Raw genomic sequence first — 15,762 nt, forward strand, 5'->3', positions numbered from 1 at the left:
TCTAAGCCTGATGTAGAAGAATATTAATTCAAATGGCGTGTGATATCACAATATAGGACTGGCAGGTTGGGAACCCCGCAGGGGTGTGATTTCTCCCCCCTCGGGGAGGTAGAGGGGTGTAACCATGTGTGAAGCTTACACGATGTCTTTATTGGATCGCTGTTGTTGTTGTTGTTGTTCGCTTGGGTTTTGAGGCGCGTGTCATTCAGATATGAATATTTACGCCTATATCAATTTGTCGTTTTTGTGGTTATAAAATTTTGACGCAGAATTGATTAGCGCTGCTTTCAGTAAATTTGAATGAGATCGTGAAAGGCGGCTCATCACAAATCCTTGATTGTTTGAATAGTATTTTCTGGCCAACCCGGATCAGTAATTTGAACGGGCTTCTCAGCATGCGCGTGGTTGCTATTAAAAACAAGCACTGCCTAGGCCCCCCCAATACCCAATCAAGACAGTGTGATGCCTGTCAACAGACCTCTCCTTCCGAAGTTTGAAAAGAGAACAATAAAAGTGTTTAATATAAAATACATGTTGTATGGTATACCATAACCAAATATAAGGACACAATTAATTAATGCAGACATTCTGGGCTTGTGCTCGGTGCAATTAATGTCATGTGTTATTATTAAATGTTACATGTTTAACATGTTATCTGGAATATTCTATCGATTCATAGATGGGTGACACCCGTTTACATAGACTCAAGAGGAACTTCAAAATGCAGTAGCCAAATACAAGTAAATTTATACAGAGGAAAAGAAAATAACAAAACAAAATAAAACATATTACATACATATGTACACATTATATACATTTATTTACAGGCGCTTTATCTTATAATATGTTTTGCAGAGAGAACTTAAAAATAAGAGAGTCTATGTGTCCTTCTAACGAAAGACACAAGTGCTCTCTGGTGTGAAGCTTCTGATGAAGATAATGATTCCCTCGAGATCTGCTGCCTCTTGGGAGTCTGTATCCACTAACAGCATTGTTCTTTCTATGATATATTTTGCGCATTCAGTTAAAAAATGTCTTGTTGTTTCGGGCACTCCACAAAAATCGCATAATCCAGTTAGGTGTGTTTTGAAAAGAAATAGGTTTTGGTTTAATCCAATATTATCCATTCTTAGACAGTGCAAAATGGATTCACTATTCTTGTGGTTCAAGGAACATTTAAAAGTTCCTGCTACGTTTTTTTGGATTCTTTTTAAGGGGGATACAGTTTCTTCCCATCTATTTTGCCATTTTTGCATGTAATAAAATTTGATCAAACTATTTGATTCTCTTTTATTTAGTTTATTATGGATGTCAATTGTGGGATGTATTAACGCACCTTTGGCGGCCTTATCAACCACTTCATTACCAGTGATATTACAATGCCCAGGTATCCACTCATAACAAATATGTATTCCTTTTTGATGAAGTTGTGTCTGGAGCATCAACACTCATAAATAAACTGTTCTTCATTGTTGTTTTTCAAAGCTTCTAGTGCTCCAAGAGAGTCGCAGAAAATAACCGCTCCTGTGAGTAATCCCGGTACCTGTATTTGGTTTAACCAGTATAATGACAGAATAATGGCAGCTAATTCTGCTCTGTAAGAGGATGTATTGTTGTGTAGTCTTTTGGACTCTACATAATTAAAGCGTGGTATAAAAAAAGCAGCAGCTGCCCTGCCCGTCTCTGGAGACTTGGAGCCATCCGTAAATATTTGTAGGTGGTTTGGCCACTTCTGATTAATAAGTTCTATACTTCTCTGTTTTTGGAGCAAGGGGTTGTCTGCCTTGGAAATAAGGTCACTGAGTTCATTTGATACTGATGTGGTCTCATAATGCCACTTTGGAATTGGTGTTGTTATAAACATGTCCTCAATCTTGTATGATAAAATCGGTGGTAATACTAACACTCTTTGACCAAAGGGTTCCCGAGTATTTTGATTCACTTGTATATTAAATTGCCAACAGTCTTTCAAGTCCTCCATCAAAGGGTGGTTTGGGATACTTTCAATACGTTTTTTCAATTTGACACTTAGCATTTCCCGACGTATGTCTAAAGGCATCTCCCCAAGCTCTACCTGTAATGTTCTAAGAGAAGTTCCTTTTCTTGCTCCAGCACAGATTAGCAGTGACTGATATTGGATCGAGTTCAAAATATTTTTTACATTTGTTGTTGCAGAGTTGTATGCTTCGCATGCGTAATCCATCAGTGACCGTATGATGGCTTTATATACCTGGAGGGTTTCCTGAGCGCTGTTACAAAAAGGGCTGTAAGCAATGCATTTAAGTACATTTATTTTTTGTTTGCATCTCTGAACAATGCTATCAATATGTGGCTTCCATGTCAATCTCTTATCAAATAATACTCCTAAATATCTGTGCTCCTTTTGTGGAATTAGAATACATTCATTCAAAGTGATCCTGAAATGTTCTTCTCTATTTGAACGTGAGAATAGCATTGGACGAGTTTTGTCATGAGATATATTCAATCCCCATGATGAAAACCAATTGTTCAATTCATTTAGATATTCTTGAATATATTCGCTAGATTCTTTCAAGTCACTTCCGTGTCTCCAGATAACGCAATCATCTGCATATAACAGATTGTACACGTTAGGTGAAATAGGAATGTCGTGTAGCATTATATTGAATAACTCTGGGCTGAGTGTACTCCCTTGGGGGGAGACCATTATTAATTTCCATACATGGAGAAAATTGCTTTCCTATTCGGACCTGGAAAGTACGACGCGATAGAAGATTATAGATGTAGAGAAGTATGTTGCCTTTCAGTCCAATTTTACCTAATTTGACTAAAAGTCCTTTGGTCCACAATGAATCGAACGCTTTCTCTAGGTCTACAAATACAGCTATCGTCTTCGTACCGACTTCCAGATTCTTTTGTATGCTATTTTCAAGATGTATAATGTTATCTAAGGTGCAACGCCCCCTTCTAAATCCATTCTGGATTGGGGATAGTATATTATGTTTTTCCAAATAAAACTGGAGTCTCTTTTTTACCAAACTTTCCATTATTTTCATAAGGCAAGAAGTTAAGGAAATGGGGCGGTATGAATTTGTTAATGTGGGGTCTTTATTTGGTTTCAAAATTGGAATCATTATGGAATGCTTACACGAGGGTGGAATTTCACCGGATTCCCATATTTTGTTGATTAACATAAGCATGGCTTCTTTTGCGTTCGTTGGAAGATTCTTATATACCTGATAACCAATGTTATCTTCCCCTGGCGTTGATTCTTTTTTCGTTTTCAGGATATAATTTAGTTCTGTCATGTCAAAAGGTTCATTAATGGCAAGTTTGCCGTCCATTTCCTTAAATGGGAGATCATTAAATTCTTTATTAATCTCCTCTTCTTCTTTGTTATGGGGTTTGTTTTTTCCCGCAGATATGAAACTTTGTGCGAATGCGCTTGCCTTTTCTTCGTCTGCGGTAATTATCTTACCGTCTGCGTGAAGAACTGGCATTTTATTGGTTGGTTTAGTTTGTGAACCATTTAGTCTCTTTACAGAGCGCCATATCATCGTTAGGGGCGTAAACCGGTTAAATTTAGAGCACAGTTCCCGCCAATATTGCCGTTTTGCTTGTCTAACGAGTCTTTGCGCTTCTGCTTTCTTTTTTCTATAGTGTTCCAAATTTTGTTGGGATGGATTTTTCCTCAGTTTGTTTTTTGCTTTATTTCGTTCCCTTATTTTGGTGGTGCAATCTTTTGTCCACCAGGGAGTTGGGTTTTGTTTGTGTTTTTTATAAGGTGGGGCAGTTTCCTCCAGAACGCTTGTGATTAGTTTTATGAAAAGGTCATAGGTTTCTGAAGCGTTCAATGCACTCGTATCAGGGTAGGTGTTTTTAAAGTGTTCCTCGCATTTCTTTCGAAAATTTGACCAGTTCATATGTTTAAAAGACCACTTTTTGGTTGGATAGTGATCTGGATCATTCATGGTTGGGGCTTTCTTAAGATGCAAATCAATTCTGACGGGAAAGTGGTCGCTGCCACATTTGTCAGATAGGACCTGCCATTCACAATTAATAGCTAAAGAGGGTGAGGTGATGGATAAATCAAGGCAAGATATTTTTCCTGTATGTGGATCTAATCGAGTCCCAGAACCATTATTGAGTATGACGAGGTTATTTTGAGTAATAAAGTTTTCAATTAAATGACCGTTGCTATCAGTTTTCTCACTCCCCCATAGAGTGTTATGGGAGTTAAAATCTCCTACTATCAATAATTTAGAGGTGTCCTTGACATTTTGAATGAGTAAATTTAAATCGTCTTCTTCTAGTTTTTCGCATGGATTATAGTAATTAATAATTGTAATAAAGGACTTGCCCATGTGTATATTAATTGATTGCATTTCGCAATCTACATTTAGAGATATGTATTCGTAATCCAATGAGTTATGGATATAGAATGCACATCCCCCTCCTCTTCGGGAATTTCTGCTTTTAGAAAAACAAGTATAATTAGGAATATGTATTGATTGAGAACCTTGATACCATGTTTCTTGTAAACATATTAAATGGATAATTTCATCTCTTTTACAATGTATATATTTAACAAGTTCATCACCGTGCCCTTGCATTCCCTGCGCGTTCCATTGTAAAATGACGAGCGCGGGTATAATAACACTTATTAGCTTGCTTGTGCTGGAAATTGTTCCGCGGCTGTTCTGATAAAAGAGATAATTTCCGCCTCTGATTGGTCTTTTGCAAAGTTCATGAGTAATTTGGCAAAGAAAGTAACAAGTTGTTCATTGCTAGCTGCTGTTAGAAAATTTTCTTCTTTTGGTGTTGGGCGTGGGGTCTTGAACTTCCTAATATTAGAGAACGACTGTGTGGGGATCTGATTATGTGTGGGTGATGGTATTTGTGGTAGCTTAAGGTGATTGGGTTCAACGGGATCGGGATTCCTGTGTATTTGTGCCTGGACAGTAATTGGTTTGTTATTGTTTACTTTGATTTTATTGAATTGCACCGAAGTCGGTATTGTTGGGATCTGAGCCTCCGTTTGTTGAATTTCTGAGAAAGCTTTGGTTGCCTGTGCATAGGACATTTTGTTCACAACCTTTATTTTCTGGATTTCATTCGCTATTTTGGCTTTTGCGCAACCTTTATACGCCGCCGAATGTTGACCACCGCAATTGATACAATTGTTTAGTTCTTTTTTGTACAGTCATCAAAATTATGTGCTTCCCCACATCTTACACATCTTTGTTTCTCACGGCATGTATTTGCCGTATGTCCAAATTTTTGGCAGTTGAAGCATCTACTGACAGGGGGGATAAACATCCTCACCTCCATTCTTTGAAAACACATTGTTATTTCTTTAGGAGAGACTGTGTGTCAAAGAATAAAATAACACTACGTGTCGGGGAAGTAGTAGGTCCACCTTGTGTTTCCATGTCAACCTCTTGCTTTCTGGGATTTTTTCTCAATATTCTTTTGGCGTTTACAACTCTTTGACTTTTTAATTCTGCTATTATTTCCTGGTCTGTCATTTCGGTTGGTACTCCTGAAATTACTCCCTTTTGCAGGTTTGGACGATTATTTATTTTTTACTGGGATATTTCCAATAGATTGAATTTCCTGGATTCGTCTGTACTGTTTGATATTTTGGCATTTCACGAAAATTCCATTTCTAGTAGACTTTATGTATTCGGGAGAAAGGCTTGAGCAATTTTCGATAGCTCTAATGACAACTGATAGGCTAACATTTTTTAATGATTTATCACGATCTATTGGTATAATGAGAACTTTCAGGTTTTGGTTTCTTGTTTCTGCAGATGGGGTGCGGAATTGGAACTCATTGTCAGATTCACCCGACGAGCCACTCCTTATAGATACGTTTTCTACACTAACACTTCCTTCTCTAGTTTTACGTTTTTTCTTTCGTCTAGACGTTTCTACTGTTTGAAATTCCCCTTCAGGATCTGTGTAGGGGGTACCCGATTCAGATTCTCCCCGAAATAGAGGATGTGGATACTTTGCCGCCATTATTGGCATGTGCCAATTTGGCGGGAAATTTGAAAATCAAACAAGTGCTGTATTAGTCGAGTGTAAAAGAAAGCCCAAAATGTTTGCTTACCAGTTTCGTGTCCGAGGTATAGCAAATATAGCTAGAATGGTCCCTATTCCAGATAATATAAATCCATTATAGGCAAAAATCCAAAGATAGGCAAAATTCCAAAGATAAAGTAAAAATATCGAGCGAGCGCGAAATTCGCAACACGTCCGGACGCAACCACGTCTATCCAAGAGCTTAGTCTGAGACACAGGGGATGATTAGTCGCGCTTCAAGGCTACGCGTCATTACTTGCCGGTCTGTAAACAAATCATCAAATAGGATATGATTTTAAGTTATTCTCTATCTCAATACTATGTGCATGTGATTTTGTAGTTAAATTTCACTATGTCACCATTCATGCATGTTTTAAATCTACGTTTGCAAATAGTGTCTCCGCAGTGTCCCCGTGATTCTACTTCCTTATTTTCATGTCACCATTTATCATGTTCATGACATTTTACTTTCATTGGTTAATTTCTGCAATGTTCAACTCCTGTGTTGCCAACCACATGATTTGAAGTGACCTGATTTATTTATAAATCGCTACAATGAAAGTAATTTTTTACCCCGCTTTCAGGTCTTATGATCCATTAATACGGATTCCCTTTAATAAGAGGATTCAAACGAAACTGACATTTATCAAATGATAGTGAAAGGTAGATATCCATTATGGTTTGAACCTAGCAATATGAAATAGATAATCGAAACTTATTTTGCAGGTCGCATTTTTTTATGTTAACTGATTGTATACCATAAAACACAGGCTATTTGATTCAAATCTATTTCTCCCAGGCGTTAGCTTTTTAAGACAATCGTTATGCAATTATCATTAATGTGTACAATGATAAAGTATGTGCGTCGACTGTCGAGTGTATAGAAAATAAATGACAAAACTCCTTTGAAAAGACTATGCACAATGTGAAGTCTTCTGTGTTAATGGGATTCTAAATTTCCATAGTTCTTTCTCCAGGCGGCTTGTAGAGAGAGGGATATAATTCTTCTTGACATCTTATTTCTGTATGTGAATGCAAAAGGATAAGTCTGTCTGAGCCATTAATTTCATACCTTCATTTTAACAGCAAGGGAGATTGGAGATGTATCTTTTCGTGTAAACTAAATTGGTACATCATTTGGAATCGTTAATGGATCTATATTTCAATACGAGATTGTATTTATGCTTTTCATTGTTGGCACTTCTTTTTACTTGTTAAAGGTTAATACTCCCGAATTAAAATTTCAGAAAGCGTCATTTTGTATTTGTTCAGTTATGTTACGGCAGTCGTGCGGAACAGCAATCATACCTATTCAATGGGGAAATAAAATGCGGTTAAGATCTCTTTTATCATGATGATTTTAGACAAGGTGATTCTCAGCTGTATCTATTTTTATTTTTTTTGTTTAGATGCGGTAGCAACGCTCCTCATAGCCGAAGCTTTCGCTGAGGATGAGGGTGATTATACATGTACTGCAACCAATGGAGTCGGAACAGTATCTTGTACCGCAGAACTGACTGTCCAAGGTAATGTTTATTATTATAGATCTGTACTTTATTATTGAATGTGTGATTTGAAAAAAAAATCTTTTTTATGTTTAACTTGTCTATATGGCGCATAGAGCGAATTAAATGTTGTTTTAATAAGCACTGCAATTACTCTACATAATTATCAAGTTTTAGTTGAGGTCCTGAGCGCTGTTTAATATTTATGAATTTCCTTTCTGCATAAATTAGTCATCACTTTTGTTGTCATTCTCTCTATATGAATATACATTCATAATGTGTAAACCCGATGCGAAAGGACTGTTCTTGATTCAACCCCCCCCCCCGGCAATTTTAGGGTTAACGGACAATAACAATTTCTATGCCTGATATGTATCTATGTCATTTTTTCGTTGCAAAATGTTTGCTGAATTTCAATAGTTTCCATGTTTCTTTATGTTTTTATGTGAGTCACGGTCATCAAACAAGTTCTCTTTAACTGGTCATTTTGATCTTTTTCAGACAAATAAGTTAAATTCTGCTCTAAATCTGCTTTACACCATTATTTAATAACATGTGTAATCAAGTTGAACATGATGAATTCGACAGCGAAGACGGTCATTTATGTATACACTCGAAATTGTCATAAATTTGTAGCGATATTATAGAATTCTATTTCTCGTCAATCTTTGGAAGGCTAACACTGCTAGAGAATTTGAAAAGTGAAAATGATGACCTAAAATAATGTCGTCATGATGTCGAATAACCTTTGAACGACTAGGTAATACAGTAGAGAAGGTGGCACGCTGGGGTGAATTAGCGTGGGGTTAATGAGGTTTACCATCAACAAGGATTAATAGACCGTGTCTGACAGCCAGTGCCTCAGGATGTCCCTAGAAGTTTTATATTAAACTCTGAAAACATAAATGAGGAGATGATCATTTTGTCTTTACCTGGAGAGCAGCCCCAGATTTATCGAAGACAGTAGGCATATGGTACGAGGCTAGGAGCAGATGTCTGTGGAAAGAATTGCAGTGAAGGAAAGGGGTTTCGTCAATCATATTTAACGTTGAAAATAATTGAATGTAGATATATTCATGTTTATCAAATATATTTATAAATTTATTTTGGTGGTTTGTCATCTTGTAATTTGTAGATGAAGAGAATGTGAACGGGCAGGGATTATCTATAGAGGAACCAGTTATTACTTTACCTCGACCAAACGACACTCCCCGCTGCGTTATCGAGAGTGACTGCACTCACGACAAGGTAGCGTCAACCTTCAACGTCAGGCTATCCAAGGTAGTCAACGGAACACCGCCCTCACCGCCAGCCCCAATACAACACAACACGAACACAAACAATAACAAGGAGATGATCTCACCCCCCTCTGAAGTGCAAGAGATATCTCTATCATCATTCAACAAAACGTCGGTGTCCACCGAGGAATCCGCTTCAGTGTCCACGCTTGATAACACCGAAAGTTCCTCGGACTATCCCGCCCCTGACACTGCTGATATCGTGAACGGAGGAGGCTCCACCGCTCCTGTAATGGATCCACCTAGCTTCCTGGAGCCGTTGAAGGACACTGCCGTCCTGGAGGAGAGCTCTGCCATGCTCAAATGCAAAGTGGTCGGAGAACCTGAACCGGAAATATACTGGTACAAAGACGGGGTAGAACTGAAGGATGGTAGGAAATATAAACTGGATTTTCCTGATGATGAGGTGGCAGTGTTGATTGTGAAGGAAGCAGGACTTGAAGATGCAGGGGAATACACATGCAAGGCTGTCAACTCAGCTGGAACAAAGGAAAGCAGAGCAGAAATAATCGTCGAAGGTGAGTTTGTAATATCATTTATTATTATCACTATTCATGTACTGCTTATTTCCTAAAGTGACGGAAGCGTTTACAAAATACATTTAGAGAAAATAAAATATTAGACTCCATAATTCTAGACTGTCTAAGGAAATCTCTCAAGATATTCAGAAAGTTTTATCTTCCTTTTCTTAGTGACGTTAGCTTTAGGCACTTCATTTTCTTTTGACTTAGGCCTACTGACGTTTATGGAAGTGGCCGAGAGGCGGAGAGCTCAACTTTATATAATTGATGATTCATATTCTTAACGTTTAATCCAATATGAGTTTAGAAAGATATATCAAAATGAGAGAATGTACAGTATTTCAAAGGCAGAGTTATAATAAAAAAGGAAAGTTGATTGTTTCGTGCAAATACACATACATAGTTATGACCATCGAAATATCAAATTGCCGGACAAAAATTTCCCTTGAAAGGTCAAACGCTGGGGATTAATATCATGAACTTGATGAAAGTTTTGAGGGATTTTGTGACGATTTGATTTTATTGAGTATCATCGTATGAACCATTATTCTCTGTTTTAAGTCTACTGACATTATATTTTTCGGACAGAAAATGCCTCTTTTTATTAGTTAGCCTGTCGAACGTCTTTTTTATCATTAATATTCATCGCATCCTATCCATTACTTCGTAAAAAAAGGAAACAAGAAGACATGATTCATGAAAAATCTGTATGATAGCAGCGCGAAAACGCTCAGTTTTTAAGATCAATGTGAACAGATAGCAATGTGGATGAATAAGAACAACCAACATGAAGAGAGTGTGTGTACCTCCTATTACCCCCACTCTTAGCATCAATATTGACTCAATGATGTTATCATATGCACACCCTGTCTTGTTCTGATCGTAAAGAGATGTACTACTGCCATTCACAATGTCATTGTACATCTCATTATACTGTTATACTTCACCCCCCCCCCCCTTTGATGATTCACAAGATTCACGAGACATGACTAAAAATTGAATTATTTTGTACATATATATTTTTATTTCTTCAAATTAAACAGTTGTTGACGATTCATTTTAATCATTATTAAACCGTTGATCTATCCATGAACTGACCTATTCTAGTTTGTAATATTTTTTTTATGTTTTCAAATACGCCATTGATCGTATAACTCTAAATGTGTATAATTATGTGAAGTAGGATATATGGCTGATGCTATTCTTCAAATATATTTGCTCATTTTTTTTATATTTTCCATTGACTGACCCTTAGCTATTTCATATTTCATCTATTCCTATTCAATAATATACGATTGTTTTTTTTCACATTACCAGTCCTCGAATTTATGTGTTTGAAAAAAAGGGGTATTCTCAAATCCAGTAAATGTTCTTGTGAAAACCTAGAATGAACCCTGTATAAAAGTTGAAAGTTATGTCTAGCCCATCCTGCCCATCTTGTTGATACAATGGAAGGTTACTGTGTCAGTTGTTAGAGAAGTTTACTGAAGTCATTAGTGGCTCGATGTGACGTGACACCGGCGACAATAGATTCAATCGTATATACAACCATATAGTTCGGGGGCTCAGGGAGTTTATTCAGCTGATCGGGTACATAAGGTTTGATGGTCCCAACATGTTGGAATATTATCAGTGGTCAAGAAAATGTGTTGCTGCCGGGTCATATCCTATACGGAAGGCCAAGAGGACCCCATTTTTGTCGGCCATCTTGGAATTTTCATGAAAATCAATTATTTTCTTATTTTTTTGCGCATAAACGATGGAAAAATATTAACACGCATTTCACAACGATTTACATAGTATAAATCGATTGCAATCATTTTCTGGACTTTCCGGTTCATATTTTTTTTGAAAAATATAAGAATTTATGCCAAAATGTCCATGTTTTTAGGCAAGAATTTGCACGTGTATTGATATCTTTCTGTTTTGTCATTAATATCAACAATTATTGTAAAATATCAGCATTCTACACAAAAGAGGATATATTAACGTCACGAGAACATTGATATGCTTCATGACAATATTGATGTCTTAACTTGCTTAGGTATTCGGAAAATACCTCCAAATGTATATTGGGATAAAATAACACCAAAAAGCAACCGAAGACACCATCCCCCTTTTCCGTATTTTGCAAATTCATGGAAAAATCTGCAAATTTGGAGCCCACACTGAGGCTAAAGGGTATTTCTGCTAAAAAGCAATCCATTTTTCACTGTCTTAAAACCATATGGAGACGAAAGAGTTGTCTTTCCTCCATTAGTTACATATAAAGAACTGCTGGTACAGCAAAGCCTACCCCCGTCAGGGGCTCCTGAAATTACCAGCACCTTTTCTGTGTTTCACCTTTTTTTATTAGAAAATCTGCGAATTTGGAGCCCACATTGAGGCAAAAAGACGTTTCTCCTAAATAGCAAACCACTTTCATTGTCTTAAAACCAATTTGATGCAAAAATAGTACTTTCTCTATCTGCTACATGATAAGGAAGTGCTGGCACATTGAATCTCTATCAGCTTCATTGATAGAGAAAATCATATCCTACCTTTTCGTCTCCCAGGAGTTACAAAACAACAAAAAGTGACTTTTCTGTAAATTGTATTGCTTTCGTGTTTGATTTTAAATTAAATCTTTCTATGAAAGAAAACTTTTCTGCAAAGCAGAAACGTCTTTTGTCATGTTTGTCTATATAGGACTCCAAAATGGCGAATTTTCTTAGAAATTGGCAAAATATGAAATAGGGGTTAGGTGGCGTCAGCTGCCTCCTGAGGGGGTAGGATTCAATGTGATACCGTAAAAATCGTCTGGTATCATCGGGTACAGACAGATTAGGCGGACTAAATGAAATCGAACTATGGGGATTTTTTTTTATTCCTTGTGCTTTATTTTGTGCGTTATTTTCGGAACTTCTGGAATCATTTTGAAAACGGGTCTTCTATCATCAACTCCTTGCGACACTTCCGAACCGCGGCGCATTTGGCCAAATTTTTAATCAAACTTATGTTGTCCACCTTTGGATTTTGTTGATACCAAAGTGTCCCCCCCCCCCAACATTGCTTTTAATGTGCCGTATATTCTATTATCAACCATCCTCCACCCCCCCATCCTTTCTTCTCTCTCCCTCTTTTGAATTCTCATTCACAAACTTTTTTTTTGTTCTGCTTATTCTTTTTTCGTTTATGTCTGACATATATTCACATTTTTTGTCCTATGAATGCTTAATTGGTGCTAATTGTTAAATTGTAGTTTTATATAACCTTTCATGATAGCACGGGTGCTACTAGGGGATAGTGAGTTTTTATGTTGAGAAGATGACACTAAACGTCGATTATCGGGTTGTAATCGTGGATGCAAACATGTAAACACTAGTCAATTCTTAGAGTGCTTTGGTACACAGCGCGTGGAGGGATTTATTGTCTTTTTATTTTACCTTAAAGGTACTGAAGAGTCACGACATTGATTTGTAACAAATCAAGTTTGAATCACGTAGTTGTATGAGTCGAAAATCGATACGGACAGATGAGTGTTTATTTGTACCAAATTATTGCATTTGTTATTTGGATAAATAATATAATGTGATCCTTGTTTTCCTTTGGCGATTTTCTTATGAAAGACAGCTACAGAAACTTACTGATTTAAAATATATAGGCGTACCATCGCATAACAACCCGGTCTTCTATATACAATAGTTTGTTCTGTATATATGATGCTATCCACGTTTGTTGTTTTTACAAGTTATGATTTATTGAGATTTAATTTTCTTTTATAATCCCCTCTATTCTCTTTCTATTTCGCTTTTTCGTTCTCTGTATCTTGTTTTTCTTTCAGTTTCCCTTTCTGTCCTCTCTATCTTTCCTTTTTCATTGACAATTGTTCATAATTCCAATAATTATGTTCATTTTAGTCATTAGTGTTAAACAAGACAATTTTTTTCGATAGATCACATTATCTCAATCCCTAGAATAGATCGATAAATGCCATGCTACAGCTTCTTTGCAAAGATAACAGTCTACTGGGCAATATTCTTTTTTATGAAGGGGAATCGATTGAGGCAAGTTAGGCGAATGTTTAGCTCCGAGTTGTTTTCTTTTTAAGTGCTCCGACCTAGCTATGTTAACACTGACCACTTTACATCAGCCAGCATTTGGATATTGACCGATTATATTCACGTGTGTTTGCTTTATGTCGTAGTTGGTTTGGACACTGACAAAAAAGAGAACAACTTCGGCAGGTATAAAAAAAAACATAGAGCATATACAATCTACGTTATTTATTGAGAGGGCTGTGTTATAGAGGGCACCGGGGGGGGGGAATTGCCCCCTCCCCCATTTTTTGTCCGCCTTTGCTCTCTTCAAAAATGTTCCTTTGCCCCCCCCCCCCCCCCCGTTTAGTGGTGCCTCCACTGCCATTGTCTCTTATATTATGATTGTTCATTGGGGCCGGGTAAAAGAATAATATGGGGGCGTTATCCAATAATTATTATCTAATCGGTTCTCTTTACCTTTCAGCCCCAGCATGTATAAAGGATGCCCCTAAGACTCTTCAGGTCATGGCAGGTCGTGACCTTTCCGTGACCTGTCACTTCGTAGCCATTCCCGAGCCCGATGTTGTGATGTGGAGTAAGAACCGCAAGACGGTCCAAGAAAACGATCGTGTTCGGATTGATGATACGGACACGAGTACGACGTTGACGGTGTCGAAGGCGACGCATGACGACGGTGGTCGTTATAATCTGCTGGTCGAAAACGACCTCGGTTCCGATAACGCTGCCATCTACGTTAGTGTGTTAGGTAGGACTTTTTCATGAAAATACAGTTTCATGTTTCATTTCACTCAAAAATGTTTTAGGGGCTGTGTAATATGTAGGGAAAGTCAGAGGATGATGAAATAATTATATGCGATTTGATCTTGGAAAAGGGTCAGGGTTGTATCATTGTATTCGATGGTTAAGCAATAAATTGAATTGAATTGAATGAGAGATACTAATCTTCGAAATATGCCTTTTACGCAATGTGCTATCATATCGATCAAGATTTTTCGATGTCACATCATTGTCTGTTATTTTAGAATTATGCTCCTTTTCCTGGACTTTACAGACAAACCCGACCCACCAGTCGGCAAGCCCATCGCATCAAACATAAACAGACAGTCATTGACGCTTTCGTGGACGGGGTCGAGTTACGACGGTGGTAGTAGGATTACTGGCTATGTGATTGAAATGCGAACCGTCGATGACGACAATTGGCAAAAAGCCGAAGTCGTATCGAACACATCACACACCATCGACAACCTCAAACCGGAAACTGAGTATCTCTTCCGGGTGAGCTCGGAGAATGAATATGGAATAAGCAAACCAGGCCAAGAAAGCGATCGTATACTGACAGTTGTTGAAAAGAAGGAGAAGAAGGATATGAGAACAACAGTAACAGAAAGTAAGAAAGATTGGATTCTTTGAAGAAACAATTTTTTTTTCTTGCAATATTGTTGATATGTCTACTTACCATGACCAAGCGCCATGTTCTCAAAGAAAATGATTAAGTGATATAAGGTATTAGGTCCACTAAATCTAAATAAGACGTGGACATCTACAGAGGGGATTTTTCTTTCTCTTCATTTTTTTCCTTCATTTTTCTCAAATCTTAAATTGCAAAAGAATCTCCGTATGTTCCTATTATGTTTGATAATATTCTTTGGGATTTAAGAGAATAGGAAGAGAGTAGATCCTGTGTAGATTTTCTGCATCTAGATTTGATATTTGTTTGCTCAAACGCAACTATTTGAAAGTGAATATTGGTCATTTATTCTGCATAATGAGGTTGGTTGTATTTTTTTGTTATTTTTTCTGTGTATGTTTGGATGGAATATATCCTTTAAAAATATTCCCTTGTTTGCGATGAACATTGCTATGAATATAATTTGACAACATAGTAAATGATACATTTTCCCCCTTGACCTATGTTTAGATGATGTGGAAGAAATTGAATTCCGTCACGTGACCATCAAACCGGATAGAGAATTTTCAGAAAAGTACCAGATCAAAGATGTCCTCGGAAAGTAAGTATAACTACTTCATCTCTTACATAGAATATACCTATTCTGAGAATGACCCGATGGTGATAATAAGTGACTATTAGTAACCCCTTCTTGCTTTTTCTATATAGGCCTAAACCATTATAAGCTGTCGAATTGAGTGGGTTGCCATTTTGTAAATGAAAAGACCTGCTTCTTAATATTACGAAAGTCGCCGCCGATTATTTGTAATTTATATATTTCTCTTCAGTAATTCCAGTCATTTGCTGCCCTTCCCAATCGGACGAATATCAGAGTTTTGTTGTTGTAGTTATTAAGGTAACCCAATAAGCATATTCATTCCATCC

General features: G+C 37.2%; 1 protein-coding gene across 6 annotated transcripts in view; it reads left to right on the forward strand.

The window, feature by feature from the left end:
• Window positions 1-15,762, forward strand: part of LOC121425215 (myosin light chain kinase, smooth muscle-like) — a 108,300-nt gene that overhangs the window by 83,839 nt on the left and 8,699 nt on the right. For all 6 annotated transcript variants that reach the window (XM_041621226.1, XM_041621234.1, XM_041621242.1 and 3 more), the window contains 5 exons: window positions 7,476-7,592; window positions 8,707-9,387; window positions 13,894-14,175; window positions 14,482-14,817; window positions 15,349-15,439. In XM_041621226.1, the coding sequence (XP_041477160.1) occupies window positions 7,476-7,592; window positions 8,707-9,387; window positions 13,894-14,175; window positions 14,482-14,817; window positions 15,349-15,439 (1,507 nt within the window). The remainder of the gene's footprint in view (window positions 1-7,475; window positions 7,593-8,706; window positions 9,388-13,893; window positions 14,176-14,481; window positions 14,818-15,348; window positions 15,440-15,762) is intronic.

This window comes from Lytechinus variegatus, chromosome 1, assembly GCF_018143015.1.
Source record: "Lytechinus variegatus isolate NC3 chromosome 1, Lvar_3.0, whole genome shotgun sequence".
Lineage (NCBI taxonomy): Eukaryota > Metazoa > Echinodermata > Echinoidea > Temnopleuroida > Toxopneustidae > Lytechinus > Lytechinus variegatus.